At 42.0% G+C, this 25424-nt stretch overlaps 1 protein-coding gene across 5 annotated transcripts in view; it reads left to right on the top strand.

The window, feature by feature from the left end:
* Positions 1-25424, top strand: part of lama2 (laminin, alpha 2) — a 780279-nt gene that overhangs the window by 640810 nt on the left and 114045 nt on the right. For all 5 annotated transcript variants that reach the window (XR_004558560.1, XM_034162644.1, XM_034162643.1 and 2 more), the window contains 2 exons: positions 755-808; positions 20892-21043. Coding sequence is in view for 4 of the 5 variants with exons in the window: in XM_034162644.1 (XP_034018535.1) it covers positions 755-808; positions 20892-21043 (206 nt within the window). In the remaining variant the exon portion in view is untranslated. The remainder of the gene's footprint in view (positions 1-754; positions 809-20891; positions 21044-25424) is intronic.

The raw sequence follows: 25424 nt of genomic DNA, 5'->3' as shown, positions 1-25424 counted from the left end.
GGAAGAGAGCAGAGATCAATCACTAATGATTAAATGCAGAGTGGTGCATACAGAGCAAAAAGAGAAAGAAACACTCAGTGCATCATGGGAACCCCCCAGCAGTCTAAGTCTATAGCAGCATAACTAAGGGATGGTTCAGGGTCACCTGATCCAGCCCTAACTATAAGCTTTAGCAAAAAGGAAAGTTTTAAGCCTAATCTTAAAAGTAGAGAGGGTGTCTGTCTCCCTAATCCGAATTGGGAGCTGGTTCCACAGGAGAGGAGCCTGAAAGCTGAAGGCTCTGCCTCCCATTCTACTCTTACAAACCCTAGGAACTACAAGTAAGCCTGCAGTCTGAGAGCGAAGCACTCTATTGGGGTGATATGGTACTAAGAGGTCCCTAAGATAAGATGGGACCTGATTATTACAGCACGCAACAATGCGGAAACTTATTCTTGACCGTGTGTTATGGTTCCTGATAATTCTCTAGCAACACGTGCCATTAATCGTAATGCGTGGTAACAGGTTGCAGCAGTTCCTGAGGAGACCTGATGCCTCCGCCCTGAATAATCACATTCGTGATCAGCAGCCAAGAATGTATACTTCGTGGCATTCGTGACTTGTCATCATTATGTGTAAACGCACCTTAAAGGAATATATATAATGTGATACTTTATCAGTTACCATATTCTAGGAAATCATTTGAAAATCTAGGGATCTCTGAAAATTATGAATATTTGTTTTCACCTTTATGTCAAAACTCTTCTGTCTACAGTCCCAAAAAACACAGTTCATCAACTCCACAAGAAAACGCAGACAATCAGGAGAGGTGAGTTCAGGCATACCCACAAATGACATTTTTATAAATGCATCTTGAACACATTTGCATTTGCTACCAACTGGGCACACATTAACACACATTCAGAAACATGCACTCCACGAATACAAAATGCTTGCAATGTGTTTTTATAGGAAACTTCACATTATAAAATACAGTGAAATTGATGTTCTACAACATTTTTGACATGCGGTGGTAGTCATGCAGTTTATTTTCTTGTCATGAACTGCTTTAAATAAAAAATTATATTCAGTAAGTATTGGTTTTGAAAAAAACTAAAAGTGAATTAGGTTATTTATCTTGACTGCGGTTCAGGACATAAATAGATCAGTTTTGAAGGGACTGGGTTAGGGTTGGTCTGCAAACTGGGCTCAACATGCAGAATGATTTCTTGATTGATTTTTTTTGTGTGAGACAGAAGTTATGTGGAATCAGTCTTGTGCCATGGATTTGGTCAGGTCAGGTCTGTGAACATGCGCTAGTGCTCTGCCTATCCAACACACTATGGAACTGCTTTGGGGCCTGGGTAACATTGACCCAGGCAGACAACTGGTTCATCCTGAGTAACTTGAAAGTAGCCATATATCTGTTGCAGCCAGGTGAAACATGGGCATCAACATTAACCCTCTCTAGTCAATTTTCAATTTATTCAATTTATTTTCATTTATATAGCACCAGATCACAACAAGGATGCATCAAGGTGCTTTACACAAGTAAGGTCTAACCTTACCAACCCTGCTCGCCATACGAAAGGGAAAATAAGTGTGTCTTAAGTCTGGGCTTGAAAGTCTCTACAGAATCTGACTTTTTTTTATTGATGCAGGGAGATCATTCCACAGAACAGGGACTCAATAAAGCCCCTGTCACATTGGCGTATTCGTAGAGCTGCTCATTACAGCGTATCATTTATGCTGCAATGAGCAGCTCTCCGCCCACTTCACGTGGAGTTTTTCCTCAATACACAGCGGTATGTTGAGGGCTATGCACGTAGGACGGAAGAAATTAAACATGTTAATTTTCTTCGGCGTACAGCATAGCATGGAGTCTTCACGCAAATACATGCAGCGCCATGCTACTGTCCGCTATTGTGAGCCCGCCCACGCTGCAACATGGTACTGTACGCCATTTCACACCTCCTGCCGGGCTCCATTGTTCTTCTGGAGCTATAAATACTGCAAGATCATTGCTTCACTTTATCATACTGGACTCATTATATGAGGACTGTTCACTGTGTCACAAAGCTGACTGTTGTCGTTTCATAAAAGCGCGCTCCCGTGCGCTCTCTCTCTCTCTCTCTCTCTCTCTCTCTCTCTCTCTCTCTCTCTCTCTGTCTAATCAGAGGTTTAAATCTTTAAAATAAAAGCGCACTCGCTGCATGTCGGTGCGATCACCAGACGACCAGATAGATCAGGTCTGATCAGCTGCAAGTATGAAGGAACACTGAAAAAGCCTGAGTACGCGCGTATTTCGGGCGTATTTAAATGAAACACAATGCCGCAATGAGCAGCTCTACAAATACGCCAATGTGACAGGGGCTTAAGAGAAAGCTCTGTGATCCGCAGACTTTTTATTCACCCAAGGGACAGAAAGTAGTCCTGCAACTGGAGAATTCAGAGCCTGGGCCGGTATATGTGGTTTAAGTAGGTCAGCTAAGTAGGGAAGTGCTAGTCCGTGAATAATTTTATAGGTTATTAACAGAACCTTAAAATTTTATCTCACAGGGACAGGAAGCCAGTGAAGAAATGCCAAAATGGGTGTAATGTGGTCAAACTTTGTGCTTCGTGTCAAAACTCTGGCAGCAGCATTTTGAACCAGTTGGAGACCTCTAATGCTGGACTGCGGTAAACCAGAAAATAGAATATTGCAGTGGTCTAGAAGAGACAAATGCATGAATCAGGGTCTCAGCATCAGCCATAGACAGGATGGGATGAATTTTCGCTGTATTTTGCAGGGGGAAGAAAGCACTTCTCGTAATATCTCTAATGTGGAGGTCAAAGGTCAACGTAGGATCAAAAATTACCCCAAGGTTCCTTACTTTGTCAGTGTGATGTATGACACACGAGCCTAGGCCAAGCGTTAACTGGTCAAATTGATGCCAATGTCTCATTGGACCAAGAACCATCATTTCAGTCTTATCAGAGTTTAAAAGTAGGAAGTTGCTAGACATCGAGCTTACTCACTGATGCAAGGCAGTCTTCTAAGGATTTTATGTGGATGAGATTACCAGCAGTTATCGGCACATATCATCAGCATAGCAGTGAAAGGTAACTCCCAAACGCTGCAATATGTGCCCAATGGGTGCTATATAAAGGGAGAAAAAGCAGACTTCAGTGGCTCAAAAAGGTGATTCTCAGTAAGGTAGCCCATGAGCTGCCGTGAAACCACTTTTTTTTCTAGACTTTTAGAGCAAAATGATTAATTTGATATTGGCCTATAGTTTTTCAATACACTAGGGTCAAGATTAGATTTCTTAAGTAATGGTTTAATCACTGCAGATTTGAAACCTTTAGGAAAAGATCCAGAAGTTAATGAGATATTAATAATTTCCAGGACAATCAGCCCAAGAGTGGGCCGCAGGTCCTTAAACAGTTTTGTTGGCATATTTTCAAATAAGCAGGTTGTGCTTTTTGTAGACATTACAAATTTTGCCAGCAGGCCTAGTGAGATACTATGAAATTCTGTAAATCTAGGTAATTCCTCAGTAATGGCACCCACCTCAATAGCAGTGTGTAGTGGCTGGGTTAAGGCATGCTGGGATATGTTTAACCTAATGCCTTCTACAACCCCAATTCCAATGAAGTTGGGACGATGTGTGAAATGTAAATAAAAACAGAATACAATGATTTACAAATCCTCTTCAACCTATATTCAATTGAATACGCCACAAAGACAAGATATTTAATGTTCAAACTGATACAATTGTTGTTTTTATGCAAATATTTGCTCATTTTGAATTGGATGCCTACAACAAATTTCAAAAAAGCTGGGACCGGGCAACAAAAGCTGGGAAAGTTGATGAATGCTCAAAAGAACACCTTTTTGGAACATTCCACAGGTGAACAGGTTAATTGGAAACAGGTGAGTGTCTTGATTGGGTGAGCATCCCCAAAAGGCTCAGCCATTCACAAGCAAAGATGGGGCGAGGATCACCACTTTGTGAACAACTACGTGAAAAAATAGTCCAGCAGTTTAAGAACAATGTTTCTCAATGTTCAATTGCAAGGAATTTAGGGATTCCATCATCTGCAGTCCAATAATATAATCAGAAGATTCAGCGAATCTGGAGAACTTTCTGCACGTAAGCGGCAAGGCCAAAAACCAACATTGAATACCTGTGACCTTTGATCCATCAGGCAGCACTGCATTAAAAACTGAGCTTGTTGTGTAAAGGATCTTACCGCGTGGGCTCAGGAACACTTCAGAAAACCATTGTCAGTTAACACATTTCGTCGATACATCTACAAGTGCAAGTTAAAACTCTACCATGCAAGGTGAAAGGCATACATCAACAAAATCCAGAAATGCCGCTGCCTTCTCTGGGCCCCGAGATCATTTGAAATGGACAGACGCAAAGTGGAAAAGTGTGCTGTGGTCTGATGAGTCCACATTTCAAATTGTTTTTGGAAATCATGTACAACGTGTCCTCTGGACAAAAGAGGAAAAAGACCATCCAGATTGTTTTCAATTCAAAGGTACATCAGCTGAAATGTACATCTAGGTTTTGGAGCAACACATGCTGCCATCTAAGCAATGTCTTTTTCATGGGTGTCCCTGCTTATTTCAGCAAGACAATGCCAAGCCACATTCTGCATGTGTTACAACAGCATGGCTTCTTAGTAAAAGAGTGTGGGAACTAGACTGATCTGCCTGCAGTCCAGACCTGTCGCCAATTGAAAATGTGTGGTGTATTATGAAACGCAAAATACGACAATGGAGACCCTGGATTGTTGAACAACTGAAGTCGTACATCAAGCAATAATGGGAAAGAAGTCCACCTGCAAAGCTTTAACAGTTAGTGTCCTCAGTTCCCAAAGGCTTATTGAGTGTTGTTAGGGCCCTGTCCCACTGGCGTTTAGAAGGATTTGCGTATGGATTGCGCACAGAATTGGCCCATATTCGCCAAACATCCGCAATATCCGTGTAACATGCCTGTATGAGTCGGCCATCATCCGAACACGTCCATGATCATCCGCAGAGGCACGCATGTCCGCAGCCAGGATTTTTGAGCTGTTCAAAAATCTGAATGCGAATGACATCCGCCTTACATACTCCATACATACTCAATTCATACACAATACTCGTACATACTCACTCTATGCGCTGTATATCTGCCGTTAACCGCTGATATCCGCAACTGACGGGGATTTGCGGCTTGGCAGCGGACCGGAACAGTGTGTAAAACAGATATATTGCGTGCCCATCCTGTCCACATCACAAACTAAAATATTTTGTAGCGAATGCATACAAATTGGCCATGAATAAAGCATTTTTATTACATCTGCTTTGCAGCTGATTTGCGGACAATCTGTGAATGCATAACAAACAAGTCACGTAAACCCAAAGTGTGGCAGAAAGTGACATACCTGCCAGTCAGTGCCGGTCCGGCTGTGTAAATGCACAAAGACGTCGCTGCTGAAATCCAGGACTTTTATTTAACACCAACAAAAGGAAGAGTTGCTGTTTATCCACAACTCACTCAAAAAAAAAACAAAAAAAACACCGTCTCACACCCCGAGCGGCTTCCCCCCTCCCGCTCCCCAAACTCATGAACAGTTAACCCTCGCATGACAACACTCTGTGATCAACTTGTCCAAGTCCAGCAAATGCTCCAGAGGCTGTGTTGTTCGTGTGAATAGTGATGCAGAAAGGCCCGAGTGTACTTATTTTATGACCACAGTGCAGATGCCGTGCAACGCGCAGCATGTGCGCGATGCATTCATAATACACCCATAATACTGCCGTGATAATCTCAATGTGTCGGATCAGTTTCCTCAATACATGCGTTATATAACCGTGATTGTTCATCATATATTCGCTATATATTATTAATATATCCGTAATTCATACTGGGACATTTGTCATTTTTGGCCATTTTTGTTGCGGACGACAATGAATGCCCGTAATTTGTATGCTCAATTCATGCGCAATTAATCCTCTCCCCAGTGGGGCAGGGCCCTTAGAAGGAAAGGTGATGTAACACAGTGGTAAACATACCACAGTCCCAGCTTTTTTGAAACATGTTGCAGGCATCTATTTTAAAATGAGCAAATATTTGCACAAAAACAATAAAGTTTATCAGTTTGAACATTAAGTATCTTGTCTTTGTGGTGTATTCTATTGAATATAGGTTGAAGAGGATTTGCAAATCATTGTATTCTGTTTTTATTTACATTTTACACAATGTTCCAACTTCATTGGAACTGGAGTGGTATTTTCTTCTCGAAGTAATCCTGGAAATCTTGTGCTGTAAAAGGAGAGTGAACTACAGGTGGTTGTCCATGTATAAGTGTTGCCACCATGTCGTTACTCTTGTTTTTGTTGCTCAAATCAGAGTAATCGCCCCGATTTGTAGTCAGTTATGCATGCTTGTAGTCTAAGATAGCATCACGCCACACAAGGTGGAATACTTCTAATTCTGAACAACACCATTTCCGTTCTAGACCTCTAGCCTTATGCCTAAGGTCATGCAAGTTGTTATTGAACCAAGGTGAATGTGTTTTGGGGGGCGTGGTTTTAACAAAGGTGACGCAATCATGTCAAGTGTAGTTTTGAGCACTGAGTTTAAACTATCCACAAGACCATCCAAATGTGAAGCTAAGATATCAGGCAGTCTGGCTTTGAGTTCAGTCGTAGTTGAGGAGTTGATGCATCACTGTAGTGATAAATGATGTTGTTCCACTAAACATGGCAGTGAAACTGTAAACCTAATAAGTGAGTGATCAGAGACCACCGAACACTGACACTATCACCGTCAACAAAAGGGTCAGGGTTTTTCCAAACCAGAAAACCTGGATGAACAGCGCAGTCCAGTCCCTAATAAAAAGCCACAACACCGCCTTTAAATCAGGAGAAAGGGCCCTGTACCACTGTACAGGGCCCCTGGACCGACCTGAAAAGAGGCATCAGGGAGGCCAAGGTTGCCTACAAGAAAAAGATAGAAGACCACTTCGCTGTGAATGACCCCAGAAAGATGTGGCAGATCATATAACCAATTTCAGAAGCAGCAACCCAGGTAATGCTCGGTCTGATGCCTTGCTGGCAGAGGAAGAATGAAGTTGATTGGGTTAAGTATGTGACATCAGGACCTCTTAAAGTAAAAATAGGACATTTCCCGCCACCACCGGGGGGCGCTATGGTGGAGGTTGGAACTTAATATATGTAGACATTCAGGGCGGAGCCCTCATCATGTCCAGCAAGTTTGAAGGATCTACGATGAATTATGTGGGCTTGACAGCCGTTTGAAGTGAAATGGCGTGCACCGAAAAGCTCGCCAAAGTTTGACGAACCCTAGCAGCCACGCCATTTGACCTAATTACAATCTTTTCATAACTTTTGATCACCATTGGGTCATGATGATGTTGACCAAATTTGAAGACGATGGGATGAAATCCCTGGGACGAGTTCGTTCAAATGTAAGTAGTGGAAATGACCAAAAATGGCAAAAAGTATCTCCAAATCGAAACTTAAAATCAAAATGGCCAACTTCCTGTCGACATTTCACCATGACAGTAAGAGACTTTTTGTGCATCCTGGTATGGTAAATATGTGTACCGAATTTTGTGAGGCTGCGATGAAAAAAACCACAATACGGAGGGGTTTTTGAACGTTTCTAGGGGGCGCTATTTTGCCATTTCGCTGCGACTATGTGCAAAACCCCCAAAGTATTGAATTTCGGATCCGGCCGGACGACTTTGGAAAATTTGGTGAGTTTTTGAGCATGGGAAAGGGCCAAAATTTGGATTTTAGAAGTGGCAATAATAATAATAATAATAATAATAATAATCAATCAATTCAATCAATCAATTTTATTTATATAGCGCCAAATCACAACAAACAGTTACCCCAAAGTGCTTTATATTGTAAGGCAAGGCCATACAATAATTACGTAAAAACCCCAACGGTCAAAACGACCCCCTGTGAGCAAGCACTTGGCGACAGTGGGAAGGAAAAACTCCCTTTTAACAGGAAGAAACCTCCAGCAGAACCAAGCTCAGGGAGGGGCAGTCTTCTGCTGGGACTGGTTGGGGCTGAGTGAGAGAACCAGGAAAAAGACATGCTGTGGAGGGGAGCAGAGATCAATCACTAATGATTAAATGCAGAGTGGTGCATACAGAGCAAAAGGAGAAAGAAACACTCAGTGCATCATGAGAACCCCCCAGCAGTCTAAGTCTATAGCAGCATAACTAAGGGATGGTTCAGGGTCACCTGATCCAGCCCTAACTATAAGCTTTAGCAAAAAGGAAAGTTTTAAGCCTAATCTTAAAAGTAGAGAGGGTGTCTGTCTCCCTGATCTGAATTGGGAGCTAGTTCCACAGGAGAGGAGCCTGAGCCTCCCATTCTACTCTTACAAAAACTAGGAAATACAAGTAATCCTGCAGTCTGAGAGCGAAGCGCTCTATTGGGGTGATATGGTACTATGAGGTCCCTAAGATAAGATGGGACCTGATTATTCAAAACCTTATAAGTAAGAAGAAGAATTTTAAATTCTATTCTAGAATTAACAGGAAGCCAATGAAGAGAGGCCAATATGGGTGAGATATGCTCTCTCCTTCTAGTCCCCGTTAGTACTCTAGCTGCAGCATTTTGAATTAACTGAAGGCTTTTCAGGGAACTTTTAGGACAACCTGATAATAATGAATTACAATAGTCCAGCCTAGAGGAAATAAATGCATGAATTAGTTTTTCAGCATCACTCTGAGACAAGACCTTTCTAATTTTAGAGATATTGCGTAAATGCAAAAAGCAGTCCTACATATTTGTTTAATATGCGCATTGAATGACATATCCTGATCAAAAATGACTCCAAGATTTCTCACAGTATTACTAGAGGTCAGGGTAATGCCATCCAGAGTAAGGATCTGGTTAGACACCATGTTTCTAAGATTTGTGGGGCCAAGTACAATAACTTTAGTTTTATCTGAGTTTAAAAGCAGGAAATTAGAGGTCATCCATGTCTTTTTGTCTGTAAGACAATCCTGCAGTTTAGCTAATTGGTGTGTGTCCTCTGGCTTCATGGATAGATAAAGCTGGGTATCATCTGCGTAACAATGAAAATTTAAGCAATGCTGTCTAATAATACTGCCTAAGGGAAGCATGTATAAAGTGAATAAAATTGGTCCTAGCACAGAACCTTGTGGAACTCCATAATTAACCTTAGTCTGTGAAGGTTAATGATCTGCCACATCAAGGTGTAATAAATATAATAATAATAAACAGCGCAATTACAATAGGGTCCTCGTAAGACTTTTTCCTACTCAGGCCCTAATAATCCTTACCTTCAGGAAGGGTAGGGCTGACCCAGCCCCGCGCCACATCCGTGGTGTAGAAATCTTTGTTTGCAATTACAGAGGTTAAATGTTTCCTGTAGTTTTTGACCAAGTTTGCACACACACTGCAGCATGGATTTTGGTCCACTCCTTCGTACGGCTCAGGTGCAATTAACGCAGGTAAAGAATGCACAATAGGAGGGCTTCTTAAAGACAAACTAACAGGTCTTTGAGAGCCAGAATTCTTACTGTTTGGTAGGTGATCAAATACTTATTTCATGCAATAAAGTGCAAATTATTTAAAAATCATACAATGAGATTTTCTGATTTTTTTTTAATTCTGTCTCTAACAGTTGAAGTTTACCTACAATATAAATTACAGACATCACCATTCTTTGTCGGTGGGAAAACTTGTGAAATGGACAGCGGATCAAATACTTGATCCACTGTATGGCTACAGTGAGGCATATAAGTATTAAGTGAGGCAAATAAGTACGGGCCGATTGCCATAGCAATCGACTCGGATCGTGTATCAGATTTTTCACTTTTGGCCCTTTTCCACGGCACAAAGGTAGCTCTACTCGGCACGACTCTACACAATTTTTCTGCTTTTCCATTAGGGTTAGTGCCTGGCACCTGGTGCTTTTTTGGTACCTGCTCAGGAGCAGTTTCAAGCAAGCCGAGCAAAGTGACGTCTTCAACCTGCTGGCCACTCACTGGTCAGAGAATGTCGTCACTGGATGAGTCATGAGCATGCCATCCGAGATGAGAATCAAACCCGCCATTTTTAAATACTCGCAGCGGTGTTATAGCGACCGTCCTTTTCTTTCATTTCACAGCGAGTTTTTTTTAACTTGCACAAAACTACACCATGGGCGTGGATGAGTTGTGGACGTTTTTGTGTTTGGTGGTGGAGGAGAGAATACAGAGAGGTGGATGAAGCGATCCAAAATGATGTTTCTTTACATTTCTCATGGCGCAAAATAAAACAAAACAAAAAGCGAACAAAGAAATTATGAGTGACAAAGAGGACCACTCTCCAGTGAATTTTATGACCAATTTGAATCAGAGGAATTAACAGCAAACAAGCTTGAAGTGGACATGCAAAATGAAAACCAACAACATGAAAACACAGCTCTGAACATCCATATAATCAGTTTACGTGGTCTGCCCAAAAAGTAACGGACCTTTTTATTTTTTTCAAAAACTATATGGATTTGAATCATGTGCGCCTGCATCAGCCAAGCTTGAACCTTCGTGCGCGTGCGTGAGTTTTTTCACGCCTGTCGGTTGCGTCATTCGCCTGTGGGCAGGCTTTGAGTGAGCACTGGTCCACCCCCCTCGTCAGATTTTTATTTTCAGGGAAATGGCTGAGAGACTGCTGCTTTGCTCCATGAAATTTTTTTCTGAAACTGTTAGAGACAGCCAGTTGGAAACCATTCGAAAGATTCAGATGAATTTCGGTGAAGATTCTGTCGGCGTCACACGGATTAAGGAGTGTTAAAACCTTTTTAAAGATGGCCCACAGCGGCGGAGGGCGCGTGGCGCGACGAGCGGCCATTCGACAGGCAGGATCGACCAGATCATTTCTAAACTGAACACTGTGTTGATCCGGGACATTGTGTGACTACCACAGAAATGGCAAGAGAACTGGACATAGCACTTTTGCGGCACATTCCACTGTTACAGGAGATTTTGTAATGAAAGACGTGTGGAGGATTTCACGTGTCGGCACGGAGCTGCTCATTGCATGCAACAAAAAAAAAAACACGTCCGTGTTGGAAACCATTCAGAAGATTCAGATGGCTTTCTATGGCTTTTCAGTTGAGTGAGTATCCGAGAAATTGTGTAACAGCTGGACATGCCCCAACATGTCCTGTGAGACTTCCAACACGGAGGTGTTTTTTTTGTTGCGTGCAATTAGCGGCTCCGTGCCTACGCGCGAAATCCTCCGCACGTCTTTCATTACAATTATTATTTTATTACAAAATAGAAATTCAAAGATTTTTTAAAATTTATTTTTAATTTTTAATGACCTGTCACAGCCCACCTGCAGTACTTGGCTGAGACCCCCATTTTCTAATGAATACAAAGTGTCTGTATTTACGGGTGTGAAAAGAGAGAGCAAGGACAGAGGGTTACTTCAAGCTTATCCATCATCACTGGTTGTTGGGCACATAAATCTATTTTTACTAACTATGCAGACAGGCAGAGTGCACGCATCGACGTGTGAGTGGGTATGTGTATTTGAAGAAAGGTTAAACAAGGTTAAAATCACCATCAACTCAACTTGACCCTGAATAATGCATGTTTAAGAGAGACACAGAAACAAAGAAAGAGGGGAACATGAAACAAAGGATTGGAAAGGAAGATTTAGAGGTGAAAGAAAAAGATTTAGAGGTGCAAGACAGAAAATATGGATAAAAGGAAAAGACAGGAGAGAATAACGATGTGAAATGAAAAAAATAGGGAGGCATATAAGAGAAGGAGACAAAAATGACTGTGACAAGGTCAAAAAATAATCTGGAAGCCAGAGGAAAGTAAGCTGTTGCTACTTCAATTACAAAGAATTAGTTGTACATGATAGCAGCAGTCGGTCTGCTCTGTGTCAGCCTGATCCCGTCAGATCTCAGAAGCTAAGCAGAGCAGGATCTGGTTAGTACTTGGATGGGAGACCTCTCTGGAACACCAGCGGCTGTGTGTGTTTCTCCAGGTAAAACTGGAGTTGCGTCAGGAAGGGCATCCGGTGTAAAACTTGTTCCCAAGCGGATCTGGTGTGGCAACCCCGAACAAAACCGGGAGCAGCCGAATGAACAACACAACAAGTCGTACATAATAGCAATGGTCAAACATAGACTCAGACAAGGTTGGTTCAAATAGTACAATAAACAGTGCAATAAACAGTGATGCAATAAACCTTGCAACCCCTCTCAACTTTGATCCTCGGGTCATCATGTCATGCCATCAGAATCCATGGATGGATGGATAAAAGAAGCAGTAGAGATTTTCTGAATTATGTGCATGTCAAATTAACCATGTAATTGTCTTAAGAATGGTTCACTCAAAAGGCTCAGGTATTTTCTCTCCTTCTTTATTAACCCCTTAACGCCCATCGTCGCATATATGCTACAATCTCTGACTAAAATATGCAACTTACCAAATTGACCTGTATGCCCGTTGTCGCAAATTTGCAACATACCATCATTATTATTATAACATTATAACATAAAGTCATTACCAGAATACCCAATATTACTATCTATTTTTTGTGCAAAAGTGGAATTAATAATCTCAACATTATTTACCATCTACTTAAAGGCAAAAACACACACAACACATTTTTTTATATACAGCTATATAAATTCGGGCGTTAAGGGGTTAACATTTCTGAGTAATTGTTCAGCTGGTAGGGAGTGGGCTTGATACAGTGATAGACAGGTTCCATAACTGCAGAACTAGGCTAGGGGAGCTATACTGAGGCACCCTTCACACATAACACGCTTGAAGCTGACTGGCACACCAAGGAGGAATTGCATGCCACTCGTGAAAAATCAGAGCCACCTCGAACGCCTCGTACAGCTGTCGCCACAACCATTCGCGCACAGCACATGCACTCTACATTTGCATGCTGCTCGTGCCTGTAATCCATTGCATTGTCACCTGATCATGTTCGCAGCATTCTCACGCATGTCGTACGCAGGTCGGCCATATCGTGCCGTGGCACCCTGGCAGAAAGATGCAGTCGAGACAGCCTTCACACCAGAGGCCGAAATACAGCGAGTGCCACATCCACCACCACTTGCGGGGCACTTAGAAAAGGCAGGGCTATTTGCAAGGCTGGCACGACAGGAGAGGGCAGCTGACCACATTCAAGCTGTGCTGTGCAAATGTCTAAGTGCCCCACAAGTGTGCCGTTACCAAGCATCACATATGTCATGCAAGTGTGCCTCCCCCCAAAACATATGGTGTGCAAGTGTTTTGCGCCCCCCTCTCGCAACAAATGTGGTGTACATGTGTGGCACTCCCCCCGCACCCCCCTCCCAACACATGTGGCATGCATGTGTGCCACTTCCCCCCACCCCCCTTCCCAACACATGTGGTGTGCGAGTGTGTGCCAGGGGAGCACACTTGCATGCCATGCTGATAATTATGTACAGACACGATCACATGAGGACCGGCCAGCATCTGAGCGTGCACGGCATGATGTGAAATTAATGAGCCAGCCGGGCAGGCTGATATCACTTCCCCCATATAAATTGTAGTTTACATGACAGACAGAAAGAGTGAAAATTAAATAAACCAAATAAGGGTAAAGGCAAGTGAACTCATTCATGTGTGGTTGCTTTGCTCATACGCTTTGCTGTGAACAGCTGACCGCTGACTGACTGTCAGCTGGACCTAACCATGTACGCAAGGTCACATATCGCCTCAGCTGACCATCTCATCAGCGCACCGCATGGCTGGTGAATATCGTGCCATGCAGAAAATCACCTAATGGGATGCCACCGTGAGGCCTGTGTTTCTGCGGGATTTCCCCACATTGTAATAATTAAAACACATATCACATTTACAACGCGGTCACCAGCTGATCACTGCACGCTGGACACACCATGCTGGCTGTTGTGTTCATGAGACAAGAGCCCGGCTGATGTTTTCATGAGACGAGCGCATCAGGTAATTCATGTAAACCATAAAAAGAAGAGCAGTGAACAGAACAGATTCATGAGCAATAACATGGTTGTCTTACATTTAAACAGTACATTCATTGTTCCTACAATGTTCTGAATCTGTGCTCTGATTATTTTGTGCTTACACATTTTCATTCATTTATGTGCATATGTCCAGCATCTAATTGCACCACTGCTGTGTGTGCGACTTTCCACATGTTCGCACTGTGTTTGTGTGCACGAACCTGAGCATGCACGAAACCGTTGCCACGGTATCATGTGCATCTGTCCGACCATGTGTTCCTCCTGACAGCAGGTGGAATGTTTTGCGGTTCCCCATTTCGTTTATGTTTGCAGATTTTAGGCCGGTTTCTGCTTCTTTCACCCAGCTTCATGTTATGTGTGAAGGGGCCCTCATCCCTGATGGAGCATATTAGGGAAGTGACCAAACGGAATTATTGCAATGCTTAGGCACATGATGAGGTGCAAATTTGCTGCAGACAATGTCAGATTTTTTTTTCTGGGTCTCACAGATGACATTGCTTCTACATTGCTTGTATGGTACAATGTCTTGAGGTATTTGCAACAGCATTCAGTTTCTCTCAGTTTTTGTGGTCACACTTATAAACACACAGATAAAATTCTTCTTTCTTCAAACTCACTGACTCTCGGTGGAGCATGGGAGAGAGAGACATTTTATTTCCATGACAAAAATAAATAAGTGCCTCCCGTTCCATACTTTTGGGAGACTCAACATGCTTCATTCTACTGGCCACACAAATTGACGGAATAGATCCCAGTGTTTTCTGAAGCCCATTTCTCACATTATGCTTGGCTGCAATTTCTCCACTCTTTCTGAGAGGCGAGTACAAACACTTTAATTCCTCCTGCAAAAATCTTGTTCTTGGAAACACTGGACAACTAATAAAAATCACAATTGGTATTGCTGGACCTTGTAAAAACACGCCTGTTCACCATTTTGAAATATTCACTTTCAAAGTCCACAAAATACACAGATTTCCAGCTGTATCGTTTTCCGGTGCGTTTCAATGAAAATGGCAAATGGCTCGTAGGGGGTGGTTCCAAAGGTGATGCCAGGTGTCTATCAGCAGCAGATGAAATCAAGCTACTTTCCTCATGTTTCTGACTTAATTTCTCAGGGCATATGGCACCAAAAATAATACATCAATATTTTCAAAATTCATTCTTTAGAATAGCCACCTCATGTAACGTTTCATTTAACAGTGATATGTACAGACGGTTGCCCAGTTCCGGATCACCTTTTTTAAAGTCCTGCTATACGGAGCCATAATGCAACTGAATGTCCTTTAATTGTGTATTGTTGTATTGGGTATTTAGATGTTATTTAGCTGAAAAAGTCTGGGTGGAGTAGCGCTTCTACTTAAAGTGTGAAGCCGCATTACTCGTATGTGTGGTGCAAACATTTGCCAGAAATGGATCACTTTTGCCGGTTCCGGATCACGACACTCTGTGTCACTATGGGGGCAGTCCTGGCATCTGGCTGGAGCCCTTCTAATGCAGAATGATACACACTGTACCCGAGAATGTGTTTTGAACACAAAATGATAGAAATTATACTTATTTAAATGAGAATTTAAATAAAATATCAAAGTCAGTTTCACAGTATTAGTCTTACAACAAACAAATGCAAAGCTGTTGTGTGTTGCATGTATAGCATGATTGTGAATATGTATATTCATGCATGTCCACACGTGCACACACACGTGTGCAAGACATTCAGAGAGGCATGTTGTAGCTACATCTCAGTTCAATTTGTACCCAACCTCAAATTGAAATCCCGTTTTCAGGTGGTAAATTGTCTCTTACTTTGCTCTGTGGCACACAGTGAATTAAAATTCAAATTAGTCTGACCTCGCACCACTGCTCTCCACCACCTCTCTCTCTTTCTCTCTCTCTTGCTGTTTTACTCTTTGCCCCCTTATCTCTTCCACCATTTTGTCTTCTCCTCTCCATTCCTTTCATCTCTACTTATCTTTTCTCTTCTGTCTTCTGCGCTAGCCTCTCTTATTTTTGCTTGAATGCCCAAATTTCTTCTAACATTCTAATACATTTCTCCCAACTCATCTCCTTCTTCCCTTCTGTCTTTTCTCTGCTATTTAATCTCTCTCATGTTTTAGGGGTGTAACAGAACATTTCCTTCACAGTTTGGAAAAAAATATTGTTTCAGGGTCACCATATGGTTGAAATCATGATCCACAGGTATTTGTTACACAGGTATAGAACAAAAAACAAACACAAAATTAAGAAGATTGAATAAAATCAATGGAAATGTTCAACATTTGTTTTTACGAAACTACACTTTTCTCACTGGGAACAGTTTGCCTGAAGATTGCATGTGTAATGACATTAAAAAAACATCTGGACATGGAAAATATAACTGACTTGTAAACAGCCCGTCACCCAGTACATGCAGTGTTTTTACATTCTGTCCTGTTGTTTGTCTTTTCTGCTTCATTCACATTTATCGTTCTGGTCACCCTGCGTGTCCAGGTGACCAGTCTTCTGAGAAGAAAAATATTGTGCAGGATCATCACTGACATTTGGAAATTTGGAATATTCACCAGTTAGCCACAACCTTGTTTGCCAACTGCTGCACATTGTTCATTCTTTTTGATGCTTGATGTAATGAAAGGATGATATTGTACATATCATCACAAGAACTCACAATGACGCATCACATGGCCAGTGATGACTATTTGTGACAATATTGAAATGGCATTATGATGAAGGAAAAATTACCTATTTGTCTGCAATGTTGCTCCAATTTGGCCTGTCCCATTCTGTCAGAATAGTCTGTAATATGCCATTTCAAGCTGTAGTTTTGCAAATAGGAGCTGGGTTTCTCTCAGATAATTGGAGGACGTTGAAAACGTTTGACATGAAAGCCATATTACATTGAAATATAAATAGTATGTTACAGCACTAAACTTTTCCCTGGCAGTTTACTTGTCCTATAGGAAAAGCTGGTTGTCTGGACAAGTGAGCGCCACAGGCACGAGCCACGTGAAGCATGCCAAAGGCACGCGATACATACGCCAATGGCGTGTGTCACCTAGGGGTGTCTGGGGGCATGCTACTGTGGAAGTACTGAAATTACACTTGTTCATAAATTGCTTCTCTCCTGTGTGGGTGGTAAAATTGAATTTCCAAAAAATAAATTTTATTGCATATTGCATGCATAGCCTCTTACCTTTTAATCTGTTAAACAAGACATAGCTCATAATGTTTCTCTCCTGCGATTGTTCACTTGTAATTGCGGAAAAACTTTTAAATAATTGGTAAATGCCAATATGCATTTGCTTCTATCCTGTGTGTTTTCTGAATTTATCACTGTTCAATGCATGATCATTTGCCAGTATGTATTTTATAAAGCAAATCAAATTATTTTATTTCAACATTTAAAAATGCCTTACTGGTCCGTAATTGAAGGAAAATCCCGACAGACATGGCAATATATTGTGTTGTCCTCTTCCTTGTGCCCCAGCCACGGATAATCCTTTGTCCAGCTACTCACAAACTTCCTCTCTCTTCCTTTCTCTTCATACCTCTTCTTTGAAGCTTCTACACTTGCAGGGTTTGATGCTTTGTGTTTGACTGGTGTTTTCCCTGGTATCTGGCCCAGTTTCGGAGGTTTTAGAAAAGACATTCTGTTCAATATATTCTTCAAAAGGCGTGTTAATCGATGCGATGTTCGTTATCTAATGTTTCCCGCCACAGCATCTTGCAAGAAGATGCTATGAACGCACACTCCATACAGTGGCCTTGTGCACACATGATACAGGGTTCTCCCCAGAAATTTTTAGTATAGCGGTGCTGTTGGCAATTATCGCCCGAGGTGGCGTGCGTTGCAAGTCATTTTGACTGGTTTTAGATGCACTGAAAGCAAGAATAATAGACAAAAAATTTACACTTATGTTGTAATATCAAAGTTATTTTTTGTATTTTTCTGTCTATGTTAAGGAAATAAATGACATTGAAAAGTTTAAAAACGCATTCATATTTGATGGACATAACATTTGCTGTCTTCTTTAAAAAACGACACACTGTACCTTTAATCCAGTAAGAGTTCAGGCATAGTTTTTCTGTCATGTTGACAGAAAAACGTTTTTTCAACATTTTTGAGTGGAATTGCATACTTATTAAAAAAAAACAAAACAAAAAACTATATAACCCGTAATTGTCTTGTTTGAACAAGAGCTAAATCTGGACTGATTTGATTGTCATATCAGAATCAAATTTATTGCCAAGTAAGTTCTCACATACAAGTAATTTGATCGGGTGTCATTGGTGCATAAAAAACAATAATAAAAAGAAAATGAAAAAAAAAAAATTCTGGAAGAAGTAAAGGAGTAAATCTGCTCTTTTAAAGATGAATCCTGGATGAAAAACTTTCTGAATCACTTTTTCATACTTTACTGTTTCACTGAGGCTGTGTGGTGAAGATGATCGTTTATTAAAATTGTTTCGCTGCTTTTTTACGTCTACTAACACTTTTTCCTCCTCCTTCCCTCCCTCTCTCTCTCTATATATATATCCTCTTTCTCTGTCTCTCTCTCCCCTCGCTCTCCTTTCTCTCTCTCTCCTTTCTCCTCTCCTCTTTCTCTCTCTCTCCTCTTTCTTTCTCTCCCTCTGAGGGAACGAGAGTCTCTTTACTTTCACACCGTATTTGAGCAAATTTTGGAAACATGAAGACTTTTAACTGTAAAATAAAGGCTATAAATGAATTTCTGGAGCTGTACAAGCAGGATGAGCTCGTTTTATCTGAAGACTTTGACGGGGTTTTTTCCGCTGCAGCGCTGCTCGGCTCTCTGTCTGCGGGGGAGGGGGGAGCGGCCAGTTCAGCACAAACAGCCTGGCTGTATTTAAAAAACTACCTGATAGGGCAGAGTGTGACAGCGCTGTCAGAACACAGTGGTGCAGCGTCGTTGTTCCGTTGTCTGGGGAGAACCCTGAGTGTGGCAGGAAAAACCAAAGACGCTTTCTCGCAAGGTGTGAGAAGAATTTGAACGTTTTAAACCAAAAAAAAAAAAAGAAATGCCACTTGTCCGGTCGGACAACGATTTAGAGCTACTGCTTGTCTGATCACATTACCCTTGCCCCAGACAATCGGACAAGCGTTAAGGTCGATGGTAGCATGAATCAGAGTCTCAGCATCAGCCATAGACAGGATGGGATGAATCTTCGCTATATTTCGCAGGTGGTAGAATGCACTCCTCATAATATCTCTAATGTGGAGGTCAAAGGACAACGTAGGATCAAAAATTACCCCAACGTTCTTCACTTTGTCAGTGTGATGTATGACACACAAGCCTAGGCTAAGCATTAACTGGTCAAATAGATGCAGATGTCTCAATTGGCCAAGAACCATCATTTCAGTCTTATCAGAGTAGGACGTTTCTGGACATCCAGCTTCTCACTGATGCAAGGCAATCTTCTAAGGATTTTATGTGGATGAGATTACCAGCACAGTTGCAGCTGTCGGCATGTATCATCAGCAGAGCAGTGAAAGGTAACCCCAAAATGCCACAATATGTGTGCAGGGGGCCTAAGACAGACCCCTGTGGAACCCCAAATTTCATGTCACTTAAGTTAGAGGTAGTATTATTGTACAAAACACAGTGAAAATGACTGGTCAGGTATGACGTCAACCATGCAAGGGCACTCCCAGTAATCCCACAATGATTCTCCAGTCTATCGAGTAGAATATGATGATCCACAGTATCAAATGCAGCGCTGAGATCTAACAGCACCAGAACTGTAGTGGTGTCTGAATCCATTGCAAGTTGAAGATCATTCACCACTTTAGTGACAGCTGTCTCTGTGGAATGATATTTTCTAAAAGCAGACTGCAGTGGTTCAAAAAGATTGTTCTCTGTGAGCTCGTCCAGAAGCTGCCATGAAACTACTTTTTCCAAATTTTTTGAGCAAAATGATACTTATATTGGCCTATAGTTTTTCAACACACTAGGGTCAAGATTAGATTTCTTAAGTAATGGTTTAATCACTGCAGATTTGAAACATTTAGGAACAGATCCAGAAGTTAATGAGAGATTAATAATTTCCAGCGCAGTCGGCCCGAGAGTGGGCCACAGATGCTTAAACAGTTTTGTTAGTATAGGATTAAATAAGTAGGTTGTGCTTTTTGTAGATGTTACGAGCTTTGTCAGCATGCATAGTAAGATACTATCAAATTCTGTAAATCTAGGTAATGCCTCAGTAATGGCACCCACCTCAGTAGCAGGGTATAATGGCTGGGTTAAGGCATGCTGGGATATGTTCAACCTAATGTCTTATATTTTCGTCTCGAAGTAATCCAGGAAATCGTATGCTGTAAAAGGAGAGCAAGCTACAGGTGGTGGTCCATATATAAGTGTTGCCACCATGTCGAACAAGAATCGAGTTATGCTTGTTTTTGTTGATCAAATCAGAGTAATAGGTCCACTTTGTAGCCAGTAGTGCATGCTTTTAGTCTAAGATAGCATCACGCTATGCAAGGTGGAATACTTTGAACTACACCATGTCTGTTCCCCTTGCCTTATGCTTGAGGTCACGCAAGTAATCATTGAACCAAGGTGGCTGTGTTTTGGAGGGGGGCATGGTTTTAGCAAAGGTGGCACAATCATGTTGAGTGTAGTTTTGAGCACTGAGTTTAAACTATCCACAAGACTGTCTACTCATTGGGCATTTTTTAAACGTGAAGCTAAGATATCAGGCAGTTATAAACAGTTATAAATAACTACCGGTGCCACTTTAAACTACATGTGTAGCTGTAGCTGTGTACATAATGATCCATTATGGCCACACATCTCGATATTTTTTCTTCTGCAGCCAGTCTTTGTAGAGTAGTAGAACTAATGAAGTTTATCTCCAACTCTACAGCCCTACCTATCAGTCATGCTGAACAAAGGCTCTCTGGAGGTGTTGATGTTTACTGGCAGCCACAGTCCACGTCGTGTCATCAGACGGCCGGAGCAGGGCATACTGCATGATGGGAGAGAGCACTCACTGCGCTTAGAGAGGCTGCCTGGCAGGTTTGTGTTTGTCATTTGTATCTTCCTCTCAGCACGAACAGGTGCGCAGCGTAGTGCAAGTGTTACTGGTAGTTAACACTCGGCACAGTTGTCATTTCAACACTCAGCGTTTACATTCAATACATAACAAGCACACTTGCACTCTGCAAGAGCTCTCTAAAGATCTTTACAATGTAATTATTGCAAAACATGCTGGTGGTATTGGTTACAGAAGTATTTGCAAGATTTCTGACAGAGGACTGATTATCAGATTATCAGAAAAGTTGTCCAAGAGTCAAGAGACCTCTTCAGAAATACCTGGAATTAGCAGGCACAATTGTTTCAAAGAAAACAATAAGTGCCCCTTCACACATAGTATGAATAAGTACAAATCAAGGCGAATCGCAGTGAAACAGCTCATATGAGCGAACCACGAAAACACAGAGCCGACGTCAGGAGGGACACATGGTCGGGCAGGTGTGAACGATACTGCTGCGACCATCACAGCGGGAACACAGTGCGAGCAGCTGGAGCATGTGGAACCACATCGCGTGCTGCTGTGGGAAAAAAAATACATGCCACCCACAGGATTCGAACGTGCAATTTACAAAAGCTCTGATTGCTAGCCAGAAACTTTACCACTGCGCTACCATTGCTGTCCTATAAAAGGTGCATAAAATGCTTGAAATCAACAAGGAGATGATTGTATTTAAAAAAAAATAAAACCACACACCATGAAAAACACTGCATTTTATTGAATCCCTCTTATTGAGTGGACAATACAAGTATGAACCGTCTGTTCCTCTGTTGATGACCCATGGTCACAGATGTACAATCATAAAATTACATGAATGAAGCAGTGCACTCGTATCATCTCCACATTTGCTGGCCTGGTGTGTCCAGCCATCCATGCATGCATGTCTGGCCCGACATGTGTGTCCTGTGGACACTGCACCGCAGGACAGACGCCACGTCATGTGGAACAAAACTTATGTGGGTGACTTGATATTCAGATCACCTGCTGCGTATTATGATCTGATGGTCTGTTTCACTAGGGCAGCCTGTCAATGTGCGTGCCATGCACTCAGTCGCTGCAGCCCATCGCAACAGCAATATATGTTTTTATGTATGTTGATGTGAGCACAGCAAGCACACACACGCACATCACAGTGGACGGTACATGTTCCCCAGCTAGGACATCCAGAACCAGAGATCTCAATAGCTGCAGCTGTCGACTGACACGCCCCCTGTCAGTTCAGTGAACACACCAATGTGTCACTCTCTGTTATGTGACCATTATTTTTTAGTTATTTGTAATGTAATCGTGCATGTAGGTATTGTAGCACTTATTAATATACCTACCCTGGCTGTGGTCTCTGTGTTTGTACTGTAACATGTCCTGTGCACTGAACCGTCATTTGTGTCTCTGGTCAGCAGCTGGGAGGTCCCTCCCTGTGCTGTGTGCAATCTGACCTGGCTGTCCAGCCCCACATGTGTTCATATCTGTACAACCCCAATTTCATTGAAGTTGGGACATTGTGTAAAATAGAAATAAAATAGAATACGATTTGCAAATCCTCTTCAACTTATATTCAGCTGACTACACCACAAAGACAAATGGATAAACTTTATTGTGTTTGTGCAAATAGTTGCTAATTTTGAAATGGATGCCTGCAATACGTTTCAAAAAAGCTGGGACAGTGGTATGTTTACTACTGTGTTACATCACCCTTCCTTCTAACACTCAGTAAGCATTTGGGAACTGAGGATATTAATTGTTAAGCTTCTACAAAGCTTTCCCATTCTTGCTTGATGTATAACTTCAGTTGTTCAACAGTCGTCGTAATTTGCACTTCATAGGCTAGAGGTCTGGACTGCAGGCAGGCCAGTCTAGTACCCACACACTCTTTTGCTACGAAGCCACGCTTGTTGTAACACATGCAGAATGTGGCTTGGCATTGTCTTGCTGAAATAAGCAGGGACCTCTCTGAAAAAGATGTTGCTTGGATTGCAACATGTGTTGCTCCTAAACCTGGATGTACCTTTCAGCATTGATGGTCCCATCACAGATGTGTAAGTTGCCCATGTCATGGGCACGAACACATCCCCATACCATCACAGATGCTGGCTTTTGAACTCAATGCTGGTAACAATCTGGATGGTCTTTTTCCTCTTTTGTCCAGAAGAAACGATGTCCATGATTTCCAAAAACAATTTGAAATGTGGATTCATCAGACCACAGCACACTTTACCACTTTGCGTCTGTCCATTTCAAATGAGCTCAGGCCCAGAGAAGGCTGCCGTGTTTATGGATGTTGTTGATGTATGGCTTTTGCTTTGCATGGTAGAGTTTTAACTTGCACTTGGAGATATAGCGACGAACTGTGTTAACTGACAATGGTTTTCTGAAGTGTTCCTGAGCCCACTCAAGAATCTACAGATTCTCGGAATCTTCTGATTATATTATGGACTGTAGATGATGAAATCCCTAAATTCCTTGCAATTGAACATTGAGAAACATTGTTCTTAAATTGTTGGACTATTTTTTCATGCAGTTGTTCACAAAGTGGTGATCCTCACCCCATCTTTGCTTGTGAATGGCTGAGCCTTTTTGGGATGCTCCTTTTATACCCAATCATGACACTCATAATTAGTGTCCTCAGTTCCCAAACGCTTATTGTGTGTTGTTCGAAGGAAAGGTGATGTAACACAGTGGTAAACATACCACTGTCCCAGCTTTTTTTAAACGTTTTGCAGGCATCCATTTCAAAATGAGCAAATATTTGCGCAAAACAATAAAGTTTATCAGTTTGAACATTAAATATCTTGTCTTTGTGGTGTATTCAATTGGATAGATTGGAAGATAAGACTTTATTGATCTCACAGTGGAGAAATTCACGTTACGTCAGTTCTTAAAAAAACACAAGATGGTTGTGAGTAGAGGAAAATGTGCATCAAACAGCATGTGCAAGGATAAGCAATAATAATAATACTTGTAACAATTAAATAAAATAAGAAAATTTTATATATATATATATATATGTATATATATATATATATATACGAGGTCTGTCCATAAAGTATCATACCTTTTTATTTTTTTTTAAACTATATGGATTTGATTCATATGTTTTTACGTCAGACAAGCTTGAACCCTTGTGCGCATGCGTGAGTTTTTCCATGCCTGTCAGTGACGTCATTCGCCTGTGAGCACGCCTTGTGGAAGGAGTGGTCCCGCCCCGTCATCGAATTTTCATTGTCTGGAAATGGCGGAATGATTTGGGGGTTTTTTTCCATCAGAATTTTTTCAGAAGCTGTTAGAGACTGGCACCTGGAAACTATTCGAAAAATTTGTCTGGCTTTCGGTGAAAATTTTACGGGCTTCACAGAGAATAAGGTCTGTTAGTACAGCTTTAAGGACCCCTTTAAGGACACTCAGCGCGCCGCGCTCCGAGCTGCGACGACGCGGCACAAGCCACCGGACCATTTCTGAGCTGATGGCTCTGTGGATACGAGACCGTCGTGTGGTCTTTCTCTGGTTATCACAAGAGCTGGACATCAGCCATTTTCCAGCAGATTTCACGTTTAACAAGAGATTTTGTCATGGAAAGCCACGCGGAGGCTTCGCGCGTCACGACCGATTCGCTTTGGAAGCGAAACAAAGGAACACCTCTGTTTCGGCGTGTCAGAGGACAAGTTTGGACATGTCTATCTCGGCTTTCAATGCTTACCAGTCCAGTAAGTATCAGTGAAATTGTGGAGAGCTGCGACGCGCGAAGCCTCCGCTCTTCTTTAAATGACAAAAACTCCTGTAACAGTGGAATGTGCCGTTCATTTCCAAACTGGACGCTGTGTTTTATCCGGGACGTCGTCTGACTAGCACAGGAATTGTGAAAAGACGTGGACATCAGCACTTTTTCGGCACATTGAGACAGACGTGCGGAGGAGCCGCATGGCGCAAAGCAACGCCGTGATGAAGCCTCACGGGACATGTTCTGGCATGTCCAGGCACATCCACAATTTCTCGGATAATCACTCGATGGAAAAAACACCGACAGCTGTCTGAACGCCATCTCAAAGCCGTCCTGTGAGACCAAAACGGAGGTGGTTTTGTCTCGCTCCAGTAGCGAATCCATCGTGACGCGCGAAGCCTCCGCTCGGCTTTCCATGACAAAATCTCTTGTTAAAAGTGAAATCTGCCGGAAAATGGTTGATGTCCAGCTCTTGTGATAACCAGAGAAATGGCACACGATGGTCACGGATCCAGACAGCCATCCGTTTAGAAATAAAATGGTCTTTCAGCCGCTGGGGGCCGTCCTTAAAGCAACTAGTAACTCTCCTTATTCTCTACCAAGCCCGTAACATTTTCACTGAAAGCCAGATAAATTTTTCTGATGGTTTC

This window comes from Thalassophryne amazonica, chromosome 21 (assembly GCF_902500255.1).
Source record: "Thalassophryne amazonica chromosome 21, fThaAma1.1, whole genome shotgun sequence".
NCBI lineage: Eukaryota > Metazoa > Chordata > Actinopteri > Batrachoidiformes > Batrachoididae > Thalassophryne > Thalassophryne amazonica.
Note: the sequence above shows the minus strand (reverse complement) of the source record. Positions and strands in the feature narration are given on the sequence as shown.